General features: G+C 32.1%; 1 protein-coding gene across 1 annotated transcript in view; it reads right to left on the minus strand.

The window, feature by feature from the left end:
• Window positions 1–1,250: 1,250 nt before the first annotated feature.
• Window positions 1,251–20,170, minus strand: part of LOC106102969 (muscle segmentation homeobox-like) — a 23,015-nt gene continuing 4,095 nt past the window's right edge. Inside the window, exons 2-3 of the mRNA XM_013282590.1 lie at window positions 2,387–2,571; window positions 1,251–2,034 (exon numbers count right to left, since the gene is read on the minus strand). Coding sequence (XP_013138044.1) covers window positions 1,771–2,034; window positions 2,387–2,571 — 449 coding nt within the window. The 3' untranslated portion in view covers window positions 1,251–1,770. The remainder of the gene's footprint in view (window positions 2,035–2,386; window positions 2,572–20,170) is intronic.

A 20,170-nucleotide genomic window follows, 5' to 3' on the forward strand; every position in this document is an offset into this window, starting at 1 on the left:
GTATGCGACAAATTTTGTGTGAGTTATATCGGTGAACTTCACTCCTGACACTGGACAAATTAAATAAAAATACGAGTACTTTTTTTATAAACTTTCGTGTTACACCCTTAAGTTTGTAGATGACGTCAAAAATTTGTTTTATAAATTGTTCATTATTTTATCTCTTAAATAACCCGTTAAAAATGATTTGAACAATCTGGTAGGAACATGTTTCTAATTTAAATATAATTTTTTTTCCAGATTTTCTCCATTTTTTTCCAAGCAATATTCGGGTACTTTTTCCGTTCGACTCCGTCAACTCAACTCCGTTGTCTTTTATGATATTCTAGGGATAAGATTTTGGCGTGTAACATTAGAATCATTTTCATAATTCACTAGCTTCCGCGCGCGACTCCGCGTGGTATTAATAAAATAAAAAAGTAGCCTATATGTTCTTCCAGACTAACCTCTGCATTCATGCCAAATTCCTTCGAGATCCGTTTAGCCGTTTAGGCTACAAACTCCATCCATCTAAACTGCCACATTTATAATGTTACTAGCGTTCACTTGCGACTCCGTCCGCGTAGAATAAAAGAAAAGGGAGTAGCCTATCTATTCTTCCAGACTATCCTCTATATCTGTACCAAATTTCATCGAAATTGGTTCAGCCGTTTAGGCTACAAACTCTAACAAACATCCATCCATCTAAACTGTCACATTAACAATAAGATTAGTATGAAAAATTAACCATTAAGCAATTCCGAGTAAAACAGGAGATGAGAAAAAAGATTCTGATATACCCCCTATGTTATATACTCAGTATCATATGACCTGACCTCGCACTTTATCGCACAATTAACTTTAATGGATATATTTAAATTAGTTCTCGACACAGCACGCATATTGTTATTAACATTAAAACCGTCATTACGTTATCTGTGATTGTTTTAAATAAGTGCCAATAGGCCGTCCTGATAGCTGGCAACACCGATAAACTGTTAAGTAGGTTCCAAAGATGTTTTATAAACAATATTTTAAAATATGTTTACGTAAATAATCTTTATAATTTCTTTAATATTTTGCCTGTGAAACATGAATTTATAGTGTTTTATTGCTAGATTTCGCCAGCGACTCTTTCCACGTAATATTTAAAAAAATAAGTATCCTATATGTTCTTCCAGAGTATCCCCAGATTACAAATTCTAACAAACATCCATCCTTCTAAACTTTCACATTTATAATATTAGTAGATGGATATTAAAACAACATGGTTCGTTTGCGAAATTGATATATTTTTACTACATAAGTACAAATAACATGCTATGGTCACTCATATTTACATAAATTATTGTAAGTCAACACTTCGCATAGTTTTTGTACTGGGATAATACATAATGTAGGAATTAAGAATTTGGTTGTATGACTTCTAACAATATTTTATACAGTATTTAACTTAATAGAAACGATATCGGTAATATTAAATTCTTATAATTAATCTAATATTTACAAAATAATTTACAATATCTAAAATTCATAATATTATAACTATAAAATACAATTCATTCGAAAATAATGCAGACTTCACAATCCAATTTGACAAATTATTTTGAAAACATTTACTTTTTATAATACGGTAATATTATAGTTTAAAAAAAGTATGATTCGATATTACTGGCCATCAAGAATTTTGTCAAGACAAAAGAATAAACAATCGTATTCGAAATTCAAAACTTAAAATACCGTATACAATTTCACAACATGACAGATTCGATTCATAGACAATTAAAAAGTTCATTGCTGTCCGCTAGTTTGAGTGCTAGGCGAGGAGGTCCCCGATACTGGGGATTGGACCATAGAGAGGTGAGGCGGTAAGCCCATGTGCGGCATGGGGCGGCCACCCCCCATCAAGGGGTGAGGGTGGAAATACTGTTGAAGCGCGGGATGCGGGTACAAATGGTGGGGATGGCGGGAAAACTGCGCCATCTTGAGTTTTTCAATCTCCGCCTCTTGGACTCGTTTCGCTTTCGCGCGTCTGTTTTGGAACCATATTTTGACCTGTTGATAAAGAAGATTTTAAAATTAAAATTTGTTCTAAACATAGTAAAAAGGTTTATGAAAACTTAAGAATACGTGAATACTACACAAACATTTATAGGAAAGAAAACATTGATTTTATAGCATAAGAGCGAGGACACATCTTTGACTAAATAATCGCAAAACTGGTGCGATTGTCGATTGTTTTACAGCCAATTCAATTGTTTAATCGCACTAGTAAAAATCGAGTATTGCGCGCACCATATAAGCTCATAGGAATCAAAGCGAGACTAAACAGTTGGGCGTTAGTTTTAGGAGTGCGCACGCTCTAAATTGTCGTTGTTTATTTTTTTTTTGAATTAATTTATTTTACCTGTGTTTCAGAAAGTCCTAGTGATGACGAGAATTCAGCACGCTCGGCAATGCTCAAGTACTGCTTGTCGACGAACTTGCTCTCGAGCGCGCGTAGCTGTTGTGCGGTGAAGGGCGTGCGCGGCTTGCGGTTTGGTTTATGCTTCCTCAAGTTGCATTTCAACTTAGGCGGCTCTCCGTTAGCATCTGTTGGAAATAGAACCTTATTAGTCTACTCTTAAAGTGTGTTTTACTGTGCATTATTAATACAATGCTATATTTATTGCATTTGGAGTCGAATTCCGAATCTGATTTTGAGGATAATTGACTCTAATAACAAAACATGAAGGTACAAATTTAACTGTGTCGATATTATCGAATGTATGAAACGGATGCCGAATATTTTAATTAACGAGCTGTATCAGTTTACTGGACTGTTGATAATAATGTTGTTATTCATATGTTTCCGAGAATAAAGTGAAAAGTAAATAAAAGGAATATTTTAATTCCTCCTAAATAAAACTTTAAAAATATTAAACTCAAATCGAAAACTCGAAAACAAATTGAAAAGAAGCAGTCGTATGAAAAATATAATAAAAAAGATACAAAAGGTACCGAATGGTATGTCATTCTTTGTTCGGTAAATCGCATTAAGAAAACAAAAAAAAAAGATTGGAACGTGCGGTCCGATACGATCTATACGACTGTAATTTTTAAATTATTTAGCGATGGACGGATTAGTAAGTAATTTGCGTTCTTAATTGTTGCTGGCCAGTTATTCAGGCAAACAAATAAATTGGAGTAAATCTGTGTTGGAAATTTCAAGTCACTTCTATGAGATATTAATACATCTTTATTAAAAATCTTACTTCTTACTAATATTATAAATACGAAAGTTTAGATGGATGGATGTTTGTCAGAGTTTGTAGTAAACTGCTGAACACTCTCGATTTGTCATAGATGTAGAGGATAGTGTGGAAAAATACAAGCTTTTGTTTTTTTTCCTAAGAATAAATGTTTAGTAATATTTTACCTTAAAGTATAAGGTTTGTGCAGAAATGTTGGCAAAACTGAGTTTAAGTGATTGTTAAAATATTGCCAACACACGTAAGTTTTAACTAAAGTTCACGGTCAGCTAAAAATGTTAGCGGGCTTTTTTTTTACAGATATTAGAAACAATTTAGTATTTTCCCAAATATTTCGTAACACATTAAGACTGTTTTTTATTTGAGATTATGAAAGTGGTTTGGAACACTTTGTCTTATAATTTTATTAATGCTATTATCTACTATAAACTATTTATATTGTTTTATTTTATAATTTCGACCTAAATTTAATGGCAATAAGGTTGGAATTAGCTAGCAAATTGTGAATTTAATTTCGCGGTTTCAGCATATTAGCATTAGACAGAAATATTAGACTAGTCACGGCGCTTACGAAAGTAACATATCAATTCCCATGTCAAATGTACGAGGAACGCTTAATAGTTAATGGGCCACATAAAAAAAACTTTAAGAACGAAAAAAAGTAAATTATGTGACAGGGAAGAAAAAAAGTCGTAGTGTATTAATGTTGTGTTTAGACGTCAAAGCGAGCGCCGACGACAAGGGAGACCAAAATAATATTAGGGCGGATACACACGAGGATTGAAAGGCCGCAAAGATATTCAGCCAAATACTTTTGATTGATTACGTAAAACTGAAAGGATATCAAGAGAAATGTACTAAAAAGTATCAAACATTGTCGGTCCAAACACTTTTAAATAAATACGTCATTTTCTGACATTTTTGACAGTAAATAAACAAGCTTGTGTTCTTTGAATTCCGTTTTTATTAACATCCGATTTTCGATTTAAATGAAAAATTATACCAAGACAAAATACTGTTAACCTTTCAAATATTAGATGCGATTATTTTTAAGTAAAGTTTTATTACTAATTGAATTTCCGTTTCTCAGATGAAATTGCTTTTTAACGGTACATTATTAAAAAGTTAGTATATCTGAATACAACAACTTGAAGAAAATCCTTTTTTTCCTCGATAGTGTGTACTGGCCGTTTTAATCCCCCCAAATTATACATTAAAAATACACTCACTCGCGTCTTCCTTCGTTTTCTTGTTAATTGTTCAAGAGATATCTGCTGCAGATGTTAACTTCTGAATTACACGCGCGTCGTGACTTTGGACGCGTCGAAAGAAATATGAGACGTTTCGTATACTCTTAAATACATTAACTATTGTTTTTATATTAAAAAACGTATTAAACAAGGGAATGAATTATGGAAGACAATCGTTTTGATACTTTTTGGCTTAACTAGTAAGACTATGTCTGTGTAATTTAGATGGTATATTTTATTTTTTTTATATACAATTTTAAAATGCATATATTACTCATGGATAATAAAGTATTTTAATGGAGATAAAATCAGGTTGATAGTTTTTGAGTTTATTATTTACTATGGGCTTTCCTTAGTAAAGATTAAGTTACACATATCTACACTAAAGTCCTTTTATATTGACCATTTAACCCTGCAGGAACAAACATTACAATTAAATTAAAAGGTCTTACAGTTCAATAGCAATCGATGTATCTTTAATTAGACTTTAACTTATCAAGTATCAAGATTGATGGCGCACGGTACATCCCTTGATTGTTCTGACTGTATTTACGCGACTAAAAGGACACTTGATATATTAATGAGTGTGTTTGCTTTTTGTACGCGATCACCATTAATCGTGCGAGGCGTGGTATGTCATTTATTCCAATATTTTAAACGTTCAGACAATTCGACTGACGTTTTTGTTGTCTGTACAAGATGCTTTGATAGTTAGTGATTTACTTCGTATGTCTAAATGTATGTACAATGTGTTCAGATGATTTTTGGTGTTTTGAATAAAGAATTAAGAGGAATAAATGGATGTTTCCCGTTGGGCTGATCAGCCTACTGATTAATCTATTATTTTCCCATTAGAATCATCAATGGGAAATACGCACGATATACAAAGTGTACAATAAAACTAAACTAAAGCAATTATAAGTCATATTATAAAACAATTGAATACACACAGCTTCGAAATCTTAGAGCCTATCTCATCACTGACTGACAGAGGCTCAGGTAGCTTAAAAATGACGTCACAGTCAGACAAGGAAAATCAGATATTTCCATCACTTATTTTACACGTTCAATTGTTATCAATTTACAATTTGGTGGGACAGGCCCTAAATTTCGTAATTTTACAACACATAAGTATCTACGAAAATGTATCTCTTCCTTTTAAAACTAACATTAGTAAGATGACTGTATTTATATCAAATTTATTGCAACATAATACAAATTAAACATCGATAAATCAGAAACATCCTCACTGATATTTAAACAAATAATTAACTGTTCCGCTGGTGAATGTTTTACGTCGCATCCAAACGTGCTGTGAATAACTGCCTCTGCAAGGAGACTATTAAGAGCCGTTCTCGAATTCCTTTCGACTACACCCACAATATTTATAAGACGATCAAACGAACTCTTCTCACTTCGACCATTCATCACCGAACTCAATCGTTTCCTAAATGTAGGCCACGAAGTAAGCGAATTGATACTTTGTTGTGTCGATTAAGTTTTTATTTTTATTTATCAGATTTGTTTATCAAACAACAATTGAAATAAATTAAATAGGAATTGATAAAGTGAAATTATGTGTGTTATCTTAGTGTACGTAAAATTAATAAAAAGATACAGTGCAAAAAAGGAAGCTGCAATTTAAAGATATTTTTCAAAAAAATCACAACAGATAATAAAGACATCTACACGTATAATAAAAGTGGAGTATCTGTTTGTAATATCAAAACGAAAATACCAGGTATTTGAGGAATATGATGTATTTGCGTTGCTGATAACGAAAACTTCGTAAGTTGCGTTTGTTCCGGGTATTCTCCGAAACGGATGGGCCGATTTCGACCGCACTTTCACTGAAGGGTAGCTGATATAGACGGGCATGTTATAGGCTACTTTTTATCTTAATATTGCGTGGCCGAAGTCGCGAGCAACATCTAGTTTCTAGTATAATATTAGATTCAATAAATACAGACGTAGTTAAATTAGGAGTTATGAAATAAATAAAACTTTTATAAATATATCATAGTTAAAATTGATTAAATACTTCAATATCGTATCGAATTCAAACGTCACACACAATTTGATATATTACATTTATTTTATTTATTTTATTTATTTTATTTATTTATTATATATTACATATTTTATTTGTCGCCACGTCTTAATTCTCACTAACCGTGTCGCGTATTAGTTTTGATATTTTAATATTATTTTTGCACGCTATATTTAAAGTAAATCGATAAGAATTTGTTACAGAAAGTAAAACAAACAGATTTATAAGCCATGTCATATCTTTTAATATTAAATATTGCGTGAATTTGACACGAAGCAAAGATTTTTCGATATAAATATTATAAAGAGGAAAGAGATGTATTTTTGTTTTTTGTATGTATTGAAATAACTCAAAAACTAGTGGGCCGATTTTAAAATTTCATTCTCCGTTAGAAAGGTAATTTATCTGTGAGTAACATAGACTACATTTTTTTACTATTTTTTAATTTTACGCAGACGGAGTCGCCAGTTACATACAAATACCTCACAATCGAAAAAACCACAAGATTGTTATTGGTTGTTAATTAAAAAAAAATACCTTAACATTTTACGCGTATTACATCGTCAGTTCTATGGCCCAATAATTAACGAGCAATGGCGTATCTATACATGTGTGCAGTATTCCGTCTCGCTCGGGCCACTTTACAAATAGCACTATTCAATGGGACATTAGTATTTTGGCTCCATGCCAGCGGGAGCGTTTGACAGCCTCACTTGTTCAGTACCCTTGTTATAGTCCGACAAACATATCTGGACCGGTGGAGCGGCTGATCGATAACGGTTACAATGTTAAAGAAAACACGACAAGATCTTATGACACTTTTTTTAAATATTAATAAAGATAAGCCATCGTAATATAGTGTTAAAATGTGTGATCTGACAAGAATGGCCAAAATTAAGAATGTATATTAGGAGTTGAAAAGTAGCGTCAGTTATGGACAAATAGAGAAGCAAAAGATAAGTATGGACATATTATTAGGATCGATAATTGTCACCTAAAGTACTAAAATAAAATGTGGATGGCTACAAAAGTAGAGGAAGAAGGAAGAAAGTATAGATTGTCTTAAAGATGTGCACGTAGATAATTCAGACATGATTGATAGAGATTTTTAGCAGTATACTTTGCCGAGCCTCTGAAGAGGTATAGTCATGATGATGAATTTAGTCACTTATACCCACCGGGTCAAATAAGTTTATCGGTCTATACGTATTATTGCGATCATTACTGAGCAGTTTAACAGATTGCTTGCCAATTTTCATTTCGCAAACATCATTGTTAATAGATTTATGATGGTTACTGTTTGATATCTCGTTTATGTTATTTGTTTATGATACTCAGAGACATTTTAATGATTACCTTTAAATATACAGTATGATAAATTTATAATAAGAAACTCTAATAAATAATAAAACAATCTTGAGTAGGGTTAGCAAAAAGTTAAATAATCTAGAATTAGTTACGATAATTCATACATCTATATCTATACCAATATTATAACGACGGAAGACTTGTATACATTGAAAGATCTCAAAACTACTGGACCTATTTCAAAAATTCATCCACCATTAAAAAGCTATGTGATCAGTAACATAACAAAATCACGTAGACGAAGTCGCGAGTAACAGCTAGTAGGAAATGAATCAAATCAACCACATTAAATTAAATTATTTTTATTCATCTTTTATACCTTTTTTTAAACAACATTAACTAAAAGATGAATGTAAAACAAACGCAAAATCCGACCCTGTACAGTCAAACGAAGACACATTCCTATTGCACGCTCGGTAATTGATTGGGTATCTCTATAATTAGTTGCACAACTTTTGTTGCTCACTGTACTCGCATAGGTTAAATGCAATTATTGCGCCTCGACTATGCTTTGAATTCGACTTCACAGCTTACTAAGTGAACTATTTGAATTGGCTTTAAACGTTTCTCTATGTCTAGTACTTATCTTAATTTATACATATTAATTAAATTGGATATACGATTAATGCTGGGGTTTCTGAAGTCTTTACTTATGTTGTCATTACCTAGCTATTCGTTAATGTTTGTTTGTGTTTTATGGAATAACTTAACGTACAAAGTTAGGAAATGCATTTATAAAATCGAACCAAAAATATAAACGAATAGTTAAAAGTTAGAAAACGGCCATAAATGTCTTTTAATGTTGATTAAACTATAATAGCAGTCATTCGGAATTTGATGTTTCATTGTTTTTAAAACAGTTTATGTGTGTGTTATAGAAATGAATCTAATGACTTTTTTACCAATCATCCCTTTAATTTAGCAACCTCTAAGCAACAAGAAGAAAAGATGTAATTCAAATTAATTATTTAGCTATACATTTCGGTAGACTTTAACCAATATGACATGTAAGAATACTTTGCCTTGTTGGTGAAAACGACCCTTAGCCTTGGCTAGTGAAACTAGTGTCTTGACGCTTTTTATCTTTATCTTTAATTATTGATATCTCTTAGATGTATATAATAGTGCGTGTTACACATTTTGTGGTCAAGTTATACGGTACAGACTGCCCACGTAATGTTCCTTACTTAAGTCGTACCACGATCACCGCAGGACGTCTCTGAACCTTATAAAATGTAGACAGGACTCTGTAGTCTCGTGTTAATTTTGTAAGTAATTTTAAAAAAAATAATTAATTAGTTACTTTAATTTATTAAGTACTTTTTACTCGGAATAAATACTGTTTTTTTTTTCTTTTTATTCTACGAATTAATATTATAAATGCGAAAGTTTAGATGGATGGATGGATGTTTGTTAGAGTTTGTAGCCAAAACGGCTGAACGGATTTCGATGAAATTTGGTATCGATGTAGAGGATAGTCTGGAAGAACACATAGGCTACTTACTTTTGTTTTTTTAGCTTGACAGCTAGTATAATATAAAAGTGAGTCATAAACTAAGTTATTCTATTAGAAATAAAATGTTAGACAAGAATTTTACTATGATAGTCGTCTGCCATAATATTTGTACTAAAACATTGAAGTCTCTTTTTTTTTTCAAATCGTTTGAGCGGGATGACAATATATTTATACAAATGTTACTACAATGAAAAACTGTATATGTATATGAAGAGCAAAATGGCTGTAATGTTACCGTTAAATTATAATACTATTATAAAAGCTCTTTATATCTTACTTTCTATGTGATACTTTGGCCCGCGACTACATCCAGACGGAATTTTAAAAACGCTTGCTTTTTATTTTATATGTTTTTCCAGACTATGTTCTACAAATTCTACTATCTATGATAAATATTAACGAAATTCGTTAAGCCGTTTTATAGTTACATATTAAAAAAAAATCCATTCAAACTTTCGCATTATAATATTAAATTAAAATTTTGTTCGCACTATAATACAAAAATAAATTATAAATTGAATATTTTACTAGACATTAAATTGTCAATATTGTGATAAAATAAATATTGATCGGTGTCGAGTTATTACATTAGTATGGCTTTATTAATAAATGAACATGTTAATGCGCGTGCGCCGAGCGCGACGGGGCGCACTCCGGACTCCCACGCCGCGGCCTACCACTTATAAACTCAACTTCATACAACATTTATATTTATTTCCTGATTTTAATTTTGTATGTATACATTTTTCAGACGTTTTTAAATGAAAAAAAAGCATCGTGAATCATATATCTATACTATAATAACCCGTAAACACACACTACTTAATGTCGTAGGATATCAGCAATCGCAACATATATTTGAATAATTCTTTCTTTAATAACAAAAAAACTACACTTACGACATGCATTACGCTTTATATTTTTATATAGCCACTAGCTACTGCTAGCTAGAACTTAGGGATTAAAAAAGGCCTTCATGTGGGGCCATAAACTACAAGCTGCCAACATTGAGGAAGCAAGGTTATTATGGTAACAGTTATTTTGACATTTGCAATTGAATTTGACAAATGTATACAATAAAATAAAGTTTTTATAATTTCATGCGGATGAAGCCGCATGGGAACAGCTAGTATGTCATGAAATTCAAAGTGCAATCAACCTGCAGTGTGCAATTGACTATAGCCTAGTTCACTAGTTTCCACCAGCTGACTATGTCCTCACCGAGTGGCTCGGAGCCTACCCTAAGTTATACTGACTAGCCCATAGTCAACCACGCTAGCCTACTGCGGGTTGGTTGACTTCACACATATCTTTAATTTCTTAGCCGATATATGCAAGTTGCATCACGATGTTTCCTTCATCTTAAGAACGTGGGGTAAAATATGTACATATGAAATTCAGAAATCGAAAACTCATTGGTAAAGCGGGATTCGAATATTGCCTGTAAATTACAAGTCAAGTAAGACACTCATCAATTCAGTCACTTGTTTTTTTTTTGTATCATTTCTCGTGATAAAACACAATAGATTCCATTGTTATTTAATGGTTACTAGTTTAACAATAAAATATTTTTAAAACGCTTTTTGTATCATTGCTCGTAATAAAACATAATTGATTTTATTATTATTTATATAAATAGATTAAATTTATCATTGGTTTTTTATATCTTTAGATATGACTAGTTCTATTACGGAAAAGTATAAATTTCCTTTATCTAAAACCAGTAAAAGTCACATATCAATAAATTTGTGTAGCATAATGGTCGACTAATGATTGCGTCAAATTAAAATTTTTATACAATCCGATACAAATAAGATATTTAAAATTAAAACATGTGTCTACTTAATTATATGCAAAAATGTTGTTTATAGGTTCACAAAAATAGTTTTACTTGTTTAACAATAGATGGCGCTGTATTGAAAGACTTTAGTGATCGAAGATGTTACAATTCATAATCAACTCAGAAATAAATTATTACCTGCGGTACTCAGAGTCTTTTAACGGATACATAAACGTTCACTAATTGTAGATTTTTCATTGTAAATCAGCTCTAAACGTCTGTTCTACGACTAATTTAGAACTTAGTACTTAGAAGCGATCCGCTGCTGGTTTGGCCCCTTCTACTATAAAAAAAACTTGGTCTACGGAAGTACTTTTGAACTACGAAACTATATAAATTCAAGTATGCAATAAAACCAATCATAAAACAACTTAAAGTTAATTGTAATTAAGCGTTGCGAATTGAATCATTTGTCATCGAACGAGCCAGCACCGCACGATTCCGTTCAAAGAACATAAATTATACCTTTCGTGGAACTCTATACATTAAAATATTTCCATTTAGAAAACGGCCTTTTGATTTTAATGCTAGTTATACACAAGAGCAGAACAGTGACAGAGCAGGGATACTATTTAGATACAATTATTATTAAAATAAATAATGCCAGTTTTACACGAATGCAGAACTGTCTTAGAATAGTACGCTGTTTGAACATATAGCTACTATCAAAAACAATTCTTGTGCAAGTGCCTTTTAACTTGAAATATAACTGGTAAGAGTTATATTGTTTTAAAATATATGAATACTAGCTGTTGCTCGCGACTTAGCCCGCGTGAAATTAAAACATATATCCTATGTTACTTACAGATAAATTACCTATCTAATAGTGAAATAATTTTTGAAATAGACCCAGTAGTTTTTACGTGAATATAATAATAGATACAAAAATACAAATCTTTCCTGTTTATAATATTAGTATAGATGCTACTAGCATGTCATATCAATAGATTTTTTATTAAAAAGTATTTGAACAAACACACTGTCTTACTGTTCCGCTCTTGTGTGAAGCTGGCATTATACTTTGTTGTATTTTGTAATAATTGCCGCGCTAATTTTGATTTAATTTTTTTTATTGTTTCTTCTTTTTTATTCAAAAACGAAATCTGTCTAAACCCGTTCAGCCACTTTAATAAATTATACATTTTAGTGTATTGATCACTTAAATATATTATCAATATTGGTTTCTGTTCAACAAAATCACACTTAGTAAGCTTTAAACATTTTCTATTGAATCGGACTATATAAAAATATAAAAAAGTGAACTGTAAAAGATTAAGGGCCTGTCCCACCAAATTGTAAATAGTCTGATAACAATCCAACGTGTAAAATATGTGATGGAAATATCGGATATTGTTACCGTATCTGACTGTGACGTCATTTTAAGCTATCTGAACCTCTATCAGCCAGTGGTGGGACATATCCTAAAGAATGTTTTATTTATTTAATTTCGCATTTATATTAGTAAGAGATTTGAATGTTACAGTGTTACGTGGTGTAACATTGCATGTAACGTCGAGAGGCTCGGAACTCGTTTAAGTTCAACACTGACTATGTTCGACGTGTAACATGACACGTCGTAACACACATTTTCGTTTTTATTTTATGCATTTTTTATAAATATTAGTAGATTTTTGGTAATTTACTTATATTTCCTTTAACCATTCCAACTAAGATCTAGGCTTGTGCTAGGATATGGTTCACAATAGTCGAATGGCGGGATTTGAACCCTCAACCACATGAACGGTAGTTCGTAACCCAAACCATTAGACTATTGGCGCTTTTATTAGGTGATCATTTATTTTCTAACAAACGACTCGCTTATTTCATTTTGTATTTAATAATATAAGAATTGGCAGATCAGTAAGTTTGTCAGTATTTTTGAACATATACAGTAGCCTGGTATCTTTATGATAATTAAGAAATTAGCATATATTTAAATTGTCCGTTGACATTATTTAAATATAAATTTTATAACTGACTAACGAAATTGATAAAAATTTAATTTATTGACGTTAGTTTGATTAGCTTGTACTCGACTGCGTTAACATAGCAAGTAAGTTAATAACAGTGAGATTCTATCTTAACAAATATACTGTATAAAAATAATTTATTAAATTTGTAAAAATAATCCGCAGTGAAAACTCACACTAATAAATGATAAATCTTCAATGAATAAAATGTAGATTACGAGTATTTAAACATAATTAAGTTGTACTAATTTTAGTTAATTAATTTATTAAAATAACATTTCCTTGTTCACATTCGAGTAATAAACAACAATTAATGTGCAAATTTAATTTACAATTTATTTAAAAAAATAATTATCCAATTTGTATTAACATTTTATTTAAATGAACTCTGAAAAATATATAAAATTTAGGATTCTAATAATATATATAAAAACTTTTATTAAATATATTGTTATTTAGAATTACTGATTATTAAAATAATATTCATTTTGTGTTTTATTAATAAAATGCAATGACTTATTTTGTATTTGTTTAACCAAATAATTAAAATTCTTTTATTATTAATCTGATTTACACTTTAACACACTCACTGCATAACAGGCCGAAATCGACCTGACGCGGTACTTAAGCTGGTGAGGACGAAGAAAACTATGTTCCTCTCGATAATGCGAAACGATTTTCTCAGTTGTATACATTACATTACATCAAATGTTACATTATGTTTCCACAAAGTTATAGCAATTTTATCTATCCTAGTGCTGGTGGGTCTAGAAAGACCTGCCACGCACTGGCGGAAATATCATTGGGGGCGCATTTTGACCCGCCGCCGCATCAAATGAAGAATTATAATTTTACTTGCCGCAGTAAACGTGTTAAGAGATTGTTTTAATAAATGGATTCTATGCGTAGTCAAAGTATAAATACGAGTTCGTCAAAAGATCGTGTGGGTTCTATGCCTCATTTGTTAAATAGTCAAGACCGTTTAAGTTCGTGTTCTAACCATAAAGACTCACCTAACTAGGGTACTAAAACACTGACGCTGTAGTGTTCATTGTATTCCATCGTCAGAAGTCGCCGTTTTCTGCGAACTACTAAAAATATCCATCGAGTGTTGCGCCACCTTTATTTACTGTCGACTTTAAAATGCTTGTTCGATTTTCAATCTTAACAACATAGTAATAGAGTGTTCAGTTTAAGGTAATTAGCGCATACATTCTGCGAGAGCCTTACTAATTTGCTTGTGCAGGAAGCACGGATGGCGTGATGGGGATCCCAGTACCGTATAATCTTCACCTCTGATGTTATCCGAAGATTTATTATTTGCTGTCAACGGCCAAGAGATGGCAGCACGCGTCACTGAAGACGCTACTGGAATTATCTTCACTAATATATTTGAATTTAGGCTTTAATTCAATGCAGTTAAAGTACATTATATAAAAGTGGAGTCTACTTCAATCTTAAAAGACCTCCCATAATGCAATAGTCAGGTTAATAGTCAATTTTCTTCGTATTTTAGAATCTTATTGCATTAATTGATTTTGTTTACAATTGAATTTAAAAAAAAGATTAAAGAAAGCTTAGTAACAGTAATTTTAATTCGATTAAACAAAATGGCGTACAAAAATGTATCCGATTCGAATAATCGAACAATTAAGTAGGATTCCGGGCAACCAATCGAGCGATCCGCAAGCAAACGAATCGATTAATCGATGTTACGCCATCCAGCGGCCAGAGGGAGCCACGCGTCAATAAAATACTTGTAAAACTATCGCAGAAATGAATTAAAACAGATGGAGAACCAATTAGGAGAGGCAATCGTGCGAGTATCGGTTCGAAAAAAGACCTTAAACTGCGCTTAAAGCATTTTCACACTTACTACGTGTTGATAAGGTCCAATTTAGATTATTATAATGTTTAGTAATAGGGTTTCAGGTTACATGGCCTAACGAGACCGCATTGGCGCGATAAGCTTTTACAGTTATTCTGATAGACAAATATGGACGTATTTATCTTCGAGTTTGCACTTAAGGTACATTTAGGGCCGCGTTATGTCATTACTGGTCACTAATTAGTTTAAATAAAATACGTATTACATTCTGAGACAAATTTGCAACGGCTTCGGCGTAATTGTTAAAGAGATTTACACTCAAGTTATACAATATACCGTGGCTATACTTGTGATATTACAATAATTACATTTATCTTTAAATATAAACAATACCTTGTTATAAGGCACATACAAATGTAAATATGTGGTTTTCTGGAGACTAGCACGAAAATTTGTAAAAGCATTCATCATTTGTACAGTGGGCGTAAAGTACATAAACAAATCTTATAAATTTTTTTCCATGACGTTACGAATACTTTCTGACAAATTTTCGTGATAGGTCCCCATTAAATCACGTAAATATTCGCCATGTCAACACGATCCCGCTGAACGAATCGAACCGACAAACCTTTCGAATCGAGTAGAAATCGATTCGCGCTACGTCGACTTTATTTACAAGTCTCCGCAAATCGGAAAATCGATTTTAGTTAATTTTATTACAATTAGTAATTCTTTTGTTTAGGTTTGTCGTGAATTTAAACAAATTTAAAAGTAATAAAATAACGTAATATTTTCATAAACAATATTTATAAGAGAAATGTATTAAGAAAACATTTTTGAAGAAGTTTTCTTTAAAAAAAGAATTAAGGAAATATAGTTCTATTCTTCCACGAAGTGCTAAGTACAGTCAGCTGCAACTGCAGTATTCAGTTTAAAAACTTACATACATCTTCGGATTTTAAAACTACATATATACGTATTCGTTAAAACAGATGAATTTTAGACATATTTTTGAAACCGAACGCATGGAGCTTCTGAAGCTTTGTAATATATAAAGCATGTTATGGAGCTACCTGTACAATCAATCGGTTTTATTGATAAAATTCACTATTCAATCAAGATTGAATGATTACACTAAGAGATTACTTACGAGACGTTCTTGCAATCAAATTAGCAAACGTAACCAACCAGCAGAATATCAAAGGCACGTTTTCCCCCAATTAAATATGGCGATAAGCGTCGACCATTAGAAACGGCGTGTCGGCAAAAATAATTATTTGTTAATCAATAGCTGGTCATAGCGTTACGTTCATTCGTTCAGTAATTTAACATCCGTAATAGACCATTATGCTCGATCATAAACAAATAGGAAAATACAGGTAATAATGGTATTAACGCGTATTATGCCGGGTTTGAGAATGCGATTGTTGCAACAGGGTTGTCAACGAATTCTATAATTTATGTCACTTTCATCTTTGACGCGAATGATATCTTGATTTTTTCCCGTTGAGATTTAGCTTTGGGCAGGTTAATCGGGCGGTGATAGGTCCAACGGGAAACACGCAATTTATTTGACAGATATGGAACAGTAAGAGTACGATTTTCTTTTATTTATCTCGTTAGTTTTCGTTTATTACATTTATATGTTTATTTATACCCGATCGATCTGGATTTATCATTTGAACACTATTTTAAAGCATTATCAAGTTAAAAACTAGTGTAGATTTAGGAATGTGGAGGTAAATGTGTGCTATGATTGCGATAAATAGAAAATTATAATCTCTGCTTACCCTACCTGTGCATAACAGTGAGATGTTGATGTAAATAAAATCATTCAGTTTAAACTTTGTTACAACAGAAAATGTAGTGACGTGTGGCTTATTAAAATTTTTAAAGCATGTTATAGAAAAAACTTGACAAAATAATTAAAGCGAAAATGCCGTCTCTGTTATAATTAAGGGCTGTTAGGCAGCCCTGTTCAAAACGCTATTGTACGTCTCGATAACAAAACTGGTTATAATGTTTTATTTTTCAGTGGTTAGAGCACACCTTTTGTCCGAGGAGGCTGATTTCCACAGAGATATAGGGCAAAGGACCTTGTTACTCTGTGTTTTTTTGTATGATCATGTATGGTCTGCTTGTAGATTGGAGTGTTTTGTATTCCAGTGTACAGTTTTTTTTTAGTTTTTAATGATTTTTAAATTTTGGTGTGAACTATTCAAAATACTCCAATTCTAAGTTTTTCACATATAAAAATGCGAAATTGATTATTATTCAAAGTATTTTTCCGCTTACCTATGTAAAAAATTATAGCTTTTATAAAACACTAGAATACAGTGTAATGAATTGCTTCATAAAAACCTATTTAATCTGTTGAAAACTTAAATTAATTAATGTTAGTCGGTTCGTGCGAGTCGACCATTACGCCGGCCGAGTGCATGCCGCGACGCTTTTTGTATTTCGCGAATTTCACAATCGCAACGGCCGGTAACAGCGGTCAATTAACGATTAACTATTTGTACTTATTTTTAACAAATATCGACCATTGAGAAGTTAATCTGAGAAAATATGCCTTTATAGGCAGTAGGGACACAATTACTCGTTGTCAAACGCATCTGTAGTTCCTCTGGTGTTGCGGATGTTTATGGGCGTCGTTGACCACCTCGGTGTTCTCGCTGTTTGTTTGCTTATTTTTATTATAAATAAAATTACGTCGAAAGTCGCGAGTCGCCGCATTTATCCGTGTAATATTCGAAACGATTTGATCAATTTTGAAAAGACTTTAATTGTAAGGTGAACGTACGAGGGAGTTAACTATCTGTCGAAAGGACCAAAGTTGGTCTTAGCCTCCAAAGAATGATTTGGGCTGTTTTAAGCTAGCAACCGCTACTCCAGTACGACTTAAATTGGTCAATGTTCATATTCATATAATAAAATTGAAGTGTCTGTTTGTAATATCAAAAGAAAAATTCCAGATTTCGGGAGGATGATGTATTTGCGTTGCTGATAACGACAATCGCATTTAAAAAAAAATTGTCTGTCTGTCAGTCCGTAAGCCGCGTTTGTTCCGGGTAATCTCTGTAACGGATGGGTCTATTTCGACCGGACTTTCACTGAAGGGTGGCTGACATAGACGGGCACATTATAGGCTACTTTTTATCTTAATATTACGTAGACGAAGGCGCTGGCAACAACTAGTAGTATGTAAAAATGAAATTGTTAATTCTATTATAGATGCAAAATAATGCAAGGGGATTTTATTTATTTATTTATTTATTTATTTAGCTTTATATACATTCCATACAATTACTTTATGTTTTATTATAGACTTATATATTATTTTTTTTATTTTTAATGCTTGTATGGATCCCTGATGGGTAAAAGCCTCCTCCAACTTTGACCAGTGCTCTCTGTCCTTCGCCACGTCCAGCCAACCCGCACCCGCCACTGCCGCGATCTCGTCTGACCATCTCGCGCACGGCCGCCCTCTGGCTCCGGTGCTCATTGAACCAATGCAAGGGGATATTGATGGATAAATAACAATAATTATTACTTTTATTGGAAAGCTACATGTAAGTAACTCCAAGTTATTGTTAAAACAATAATATTATAGTAATTAATTTCATTGCAGTTGAATTTATGAATAATTTTAACAACGAAACAATTGAATAGCGGCAATTAGAGATTCAAATTATTGTTGTAATTATAATTCAATTGTTTTGAAAAAGTAAGACGAGGTAATAATAATATTATGTTACGTTTCATTTTTAATTTTATCAATATTATAAATGCGAAAGTTTAGATGGATGGATGTTAGAGTTTACTGCTAGTAACTGACTGAACGGATCTTTCCATCTTGACTAGTAAATAAATAAAGTACTTACAAATACATAAGTATATTTATGAAACACTAGTTTTCACCCGTGACTCGGTCCGCGTGGAATTACAAAAAACAAAAGTAAGCATCCTATGTGCCTAGTATCCTACATCTATGCCAAATTTCATCGTGATCCGTTCGTAAAACATCCAGCCATCTGAACTTTTGCATTTATTACTAAGATATAACTATGGACATCGGAGTTAAAACACTTGTTTAACTAAACAGTGTCTCTCTTTATTTTTTTGCAGTTCATTTTTTAAACAAATTGTATTCATATAGGCTTATTCGCTTGAACGAAAGATGTAAAAGTTAATATAGAAGTTAGCGTGTTATTTAACAGGCTACTAACAACCGTGTTGGCCGCCATTTGCTGGTATCGGGCCGACGTAAAATTGTCCGATCACGCGACACCAAACCATTACTGGAGGAAATTTGTTTTTTAATATGTTTTTAGCAATAACAACTTCGCATTAAGAACTAACATTGCACACACTGTAGAGGTTAAATATACTTGGAGCCAAAAAAATTATGACAAATAGAAGACAAATATTTTATACAAAACTAGCTGCTCCCGTGCGACTTCATCCGCATAAAATTATGAAAAATTTATTTTATTTTTTACATGTGTCAAATTATCAATTGCAAATGTCAAAGTAACATGACATGATGACAAAACATGGCAACCTTGCTTCCTTGATGTTGGCAGCAACTTATGGTCTCTTTCCCACATTAGAGTTTTTATCCAAAATATTTACCCCCTAAGTTCAATGGCGTTAAAATATATAGCCTAAAGCGGGACGTAAGTGTAAGGCTTTTTATTACCAAAGAATTATTCAAAAATATCGTGTTATTGCTGACATCTTAGGCAACAAAGAAGTAAGTGTTTACGCTTTATTATAATAGTATAGATAGTATTGATTTTTATATGGAAATAATTAATTTATCTCCTAAACGGGTGAACGGATCTCCATGAAACCGGCCTAGATATAGAGCATAGTCTACACATAGGTTACCTAATTTTTTTAAAGCCGAGTGGATAGTTACAAGCGACATATAGTATTTAAAATTATTATTTTAACTTTTATTATAAACTAAAGTTATAAGTTACGATACTTGTTTTTCTAATTACAAATATATGACAAAAGACTTTTTATGTAATGTAATCTGGAGGTAATTTTTTATACTACCGTAGCGTGAGTTGGGGATATGAAAGCACCCCGCTTACTTTAACCCTCCAA

The sequence above is a fragment of the Papilio polytes genome, unplaced genomic scaffold (genome assembly GCF_000836215.1).
Source record: "Papilio polytes unplaced genomic scaffold, Ppol_1.0 DF823890.1, whole genome shotgun sequence".
NCBI lineage: Eukaryota > Metazoa > Arthropoda > Insecta > Lepidoptera > Papilionidae > Papilio > Papilio polytes.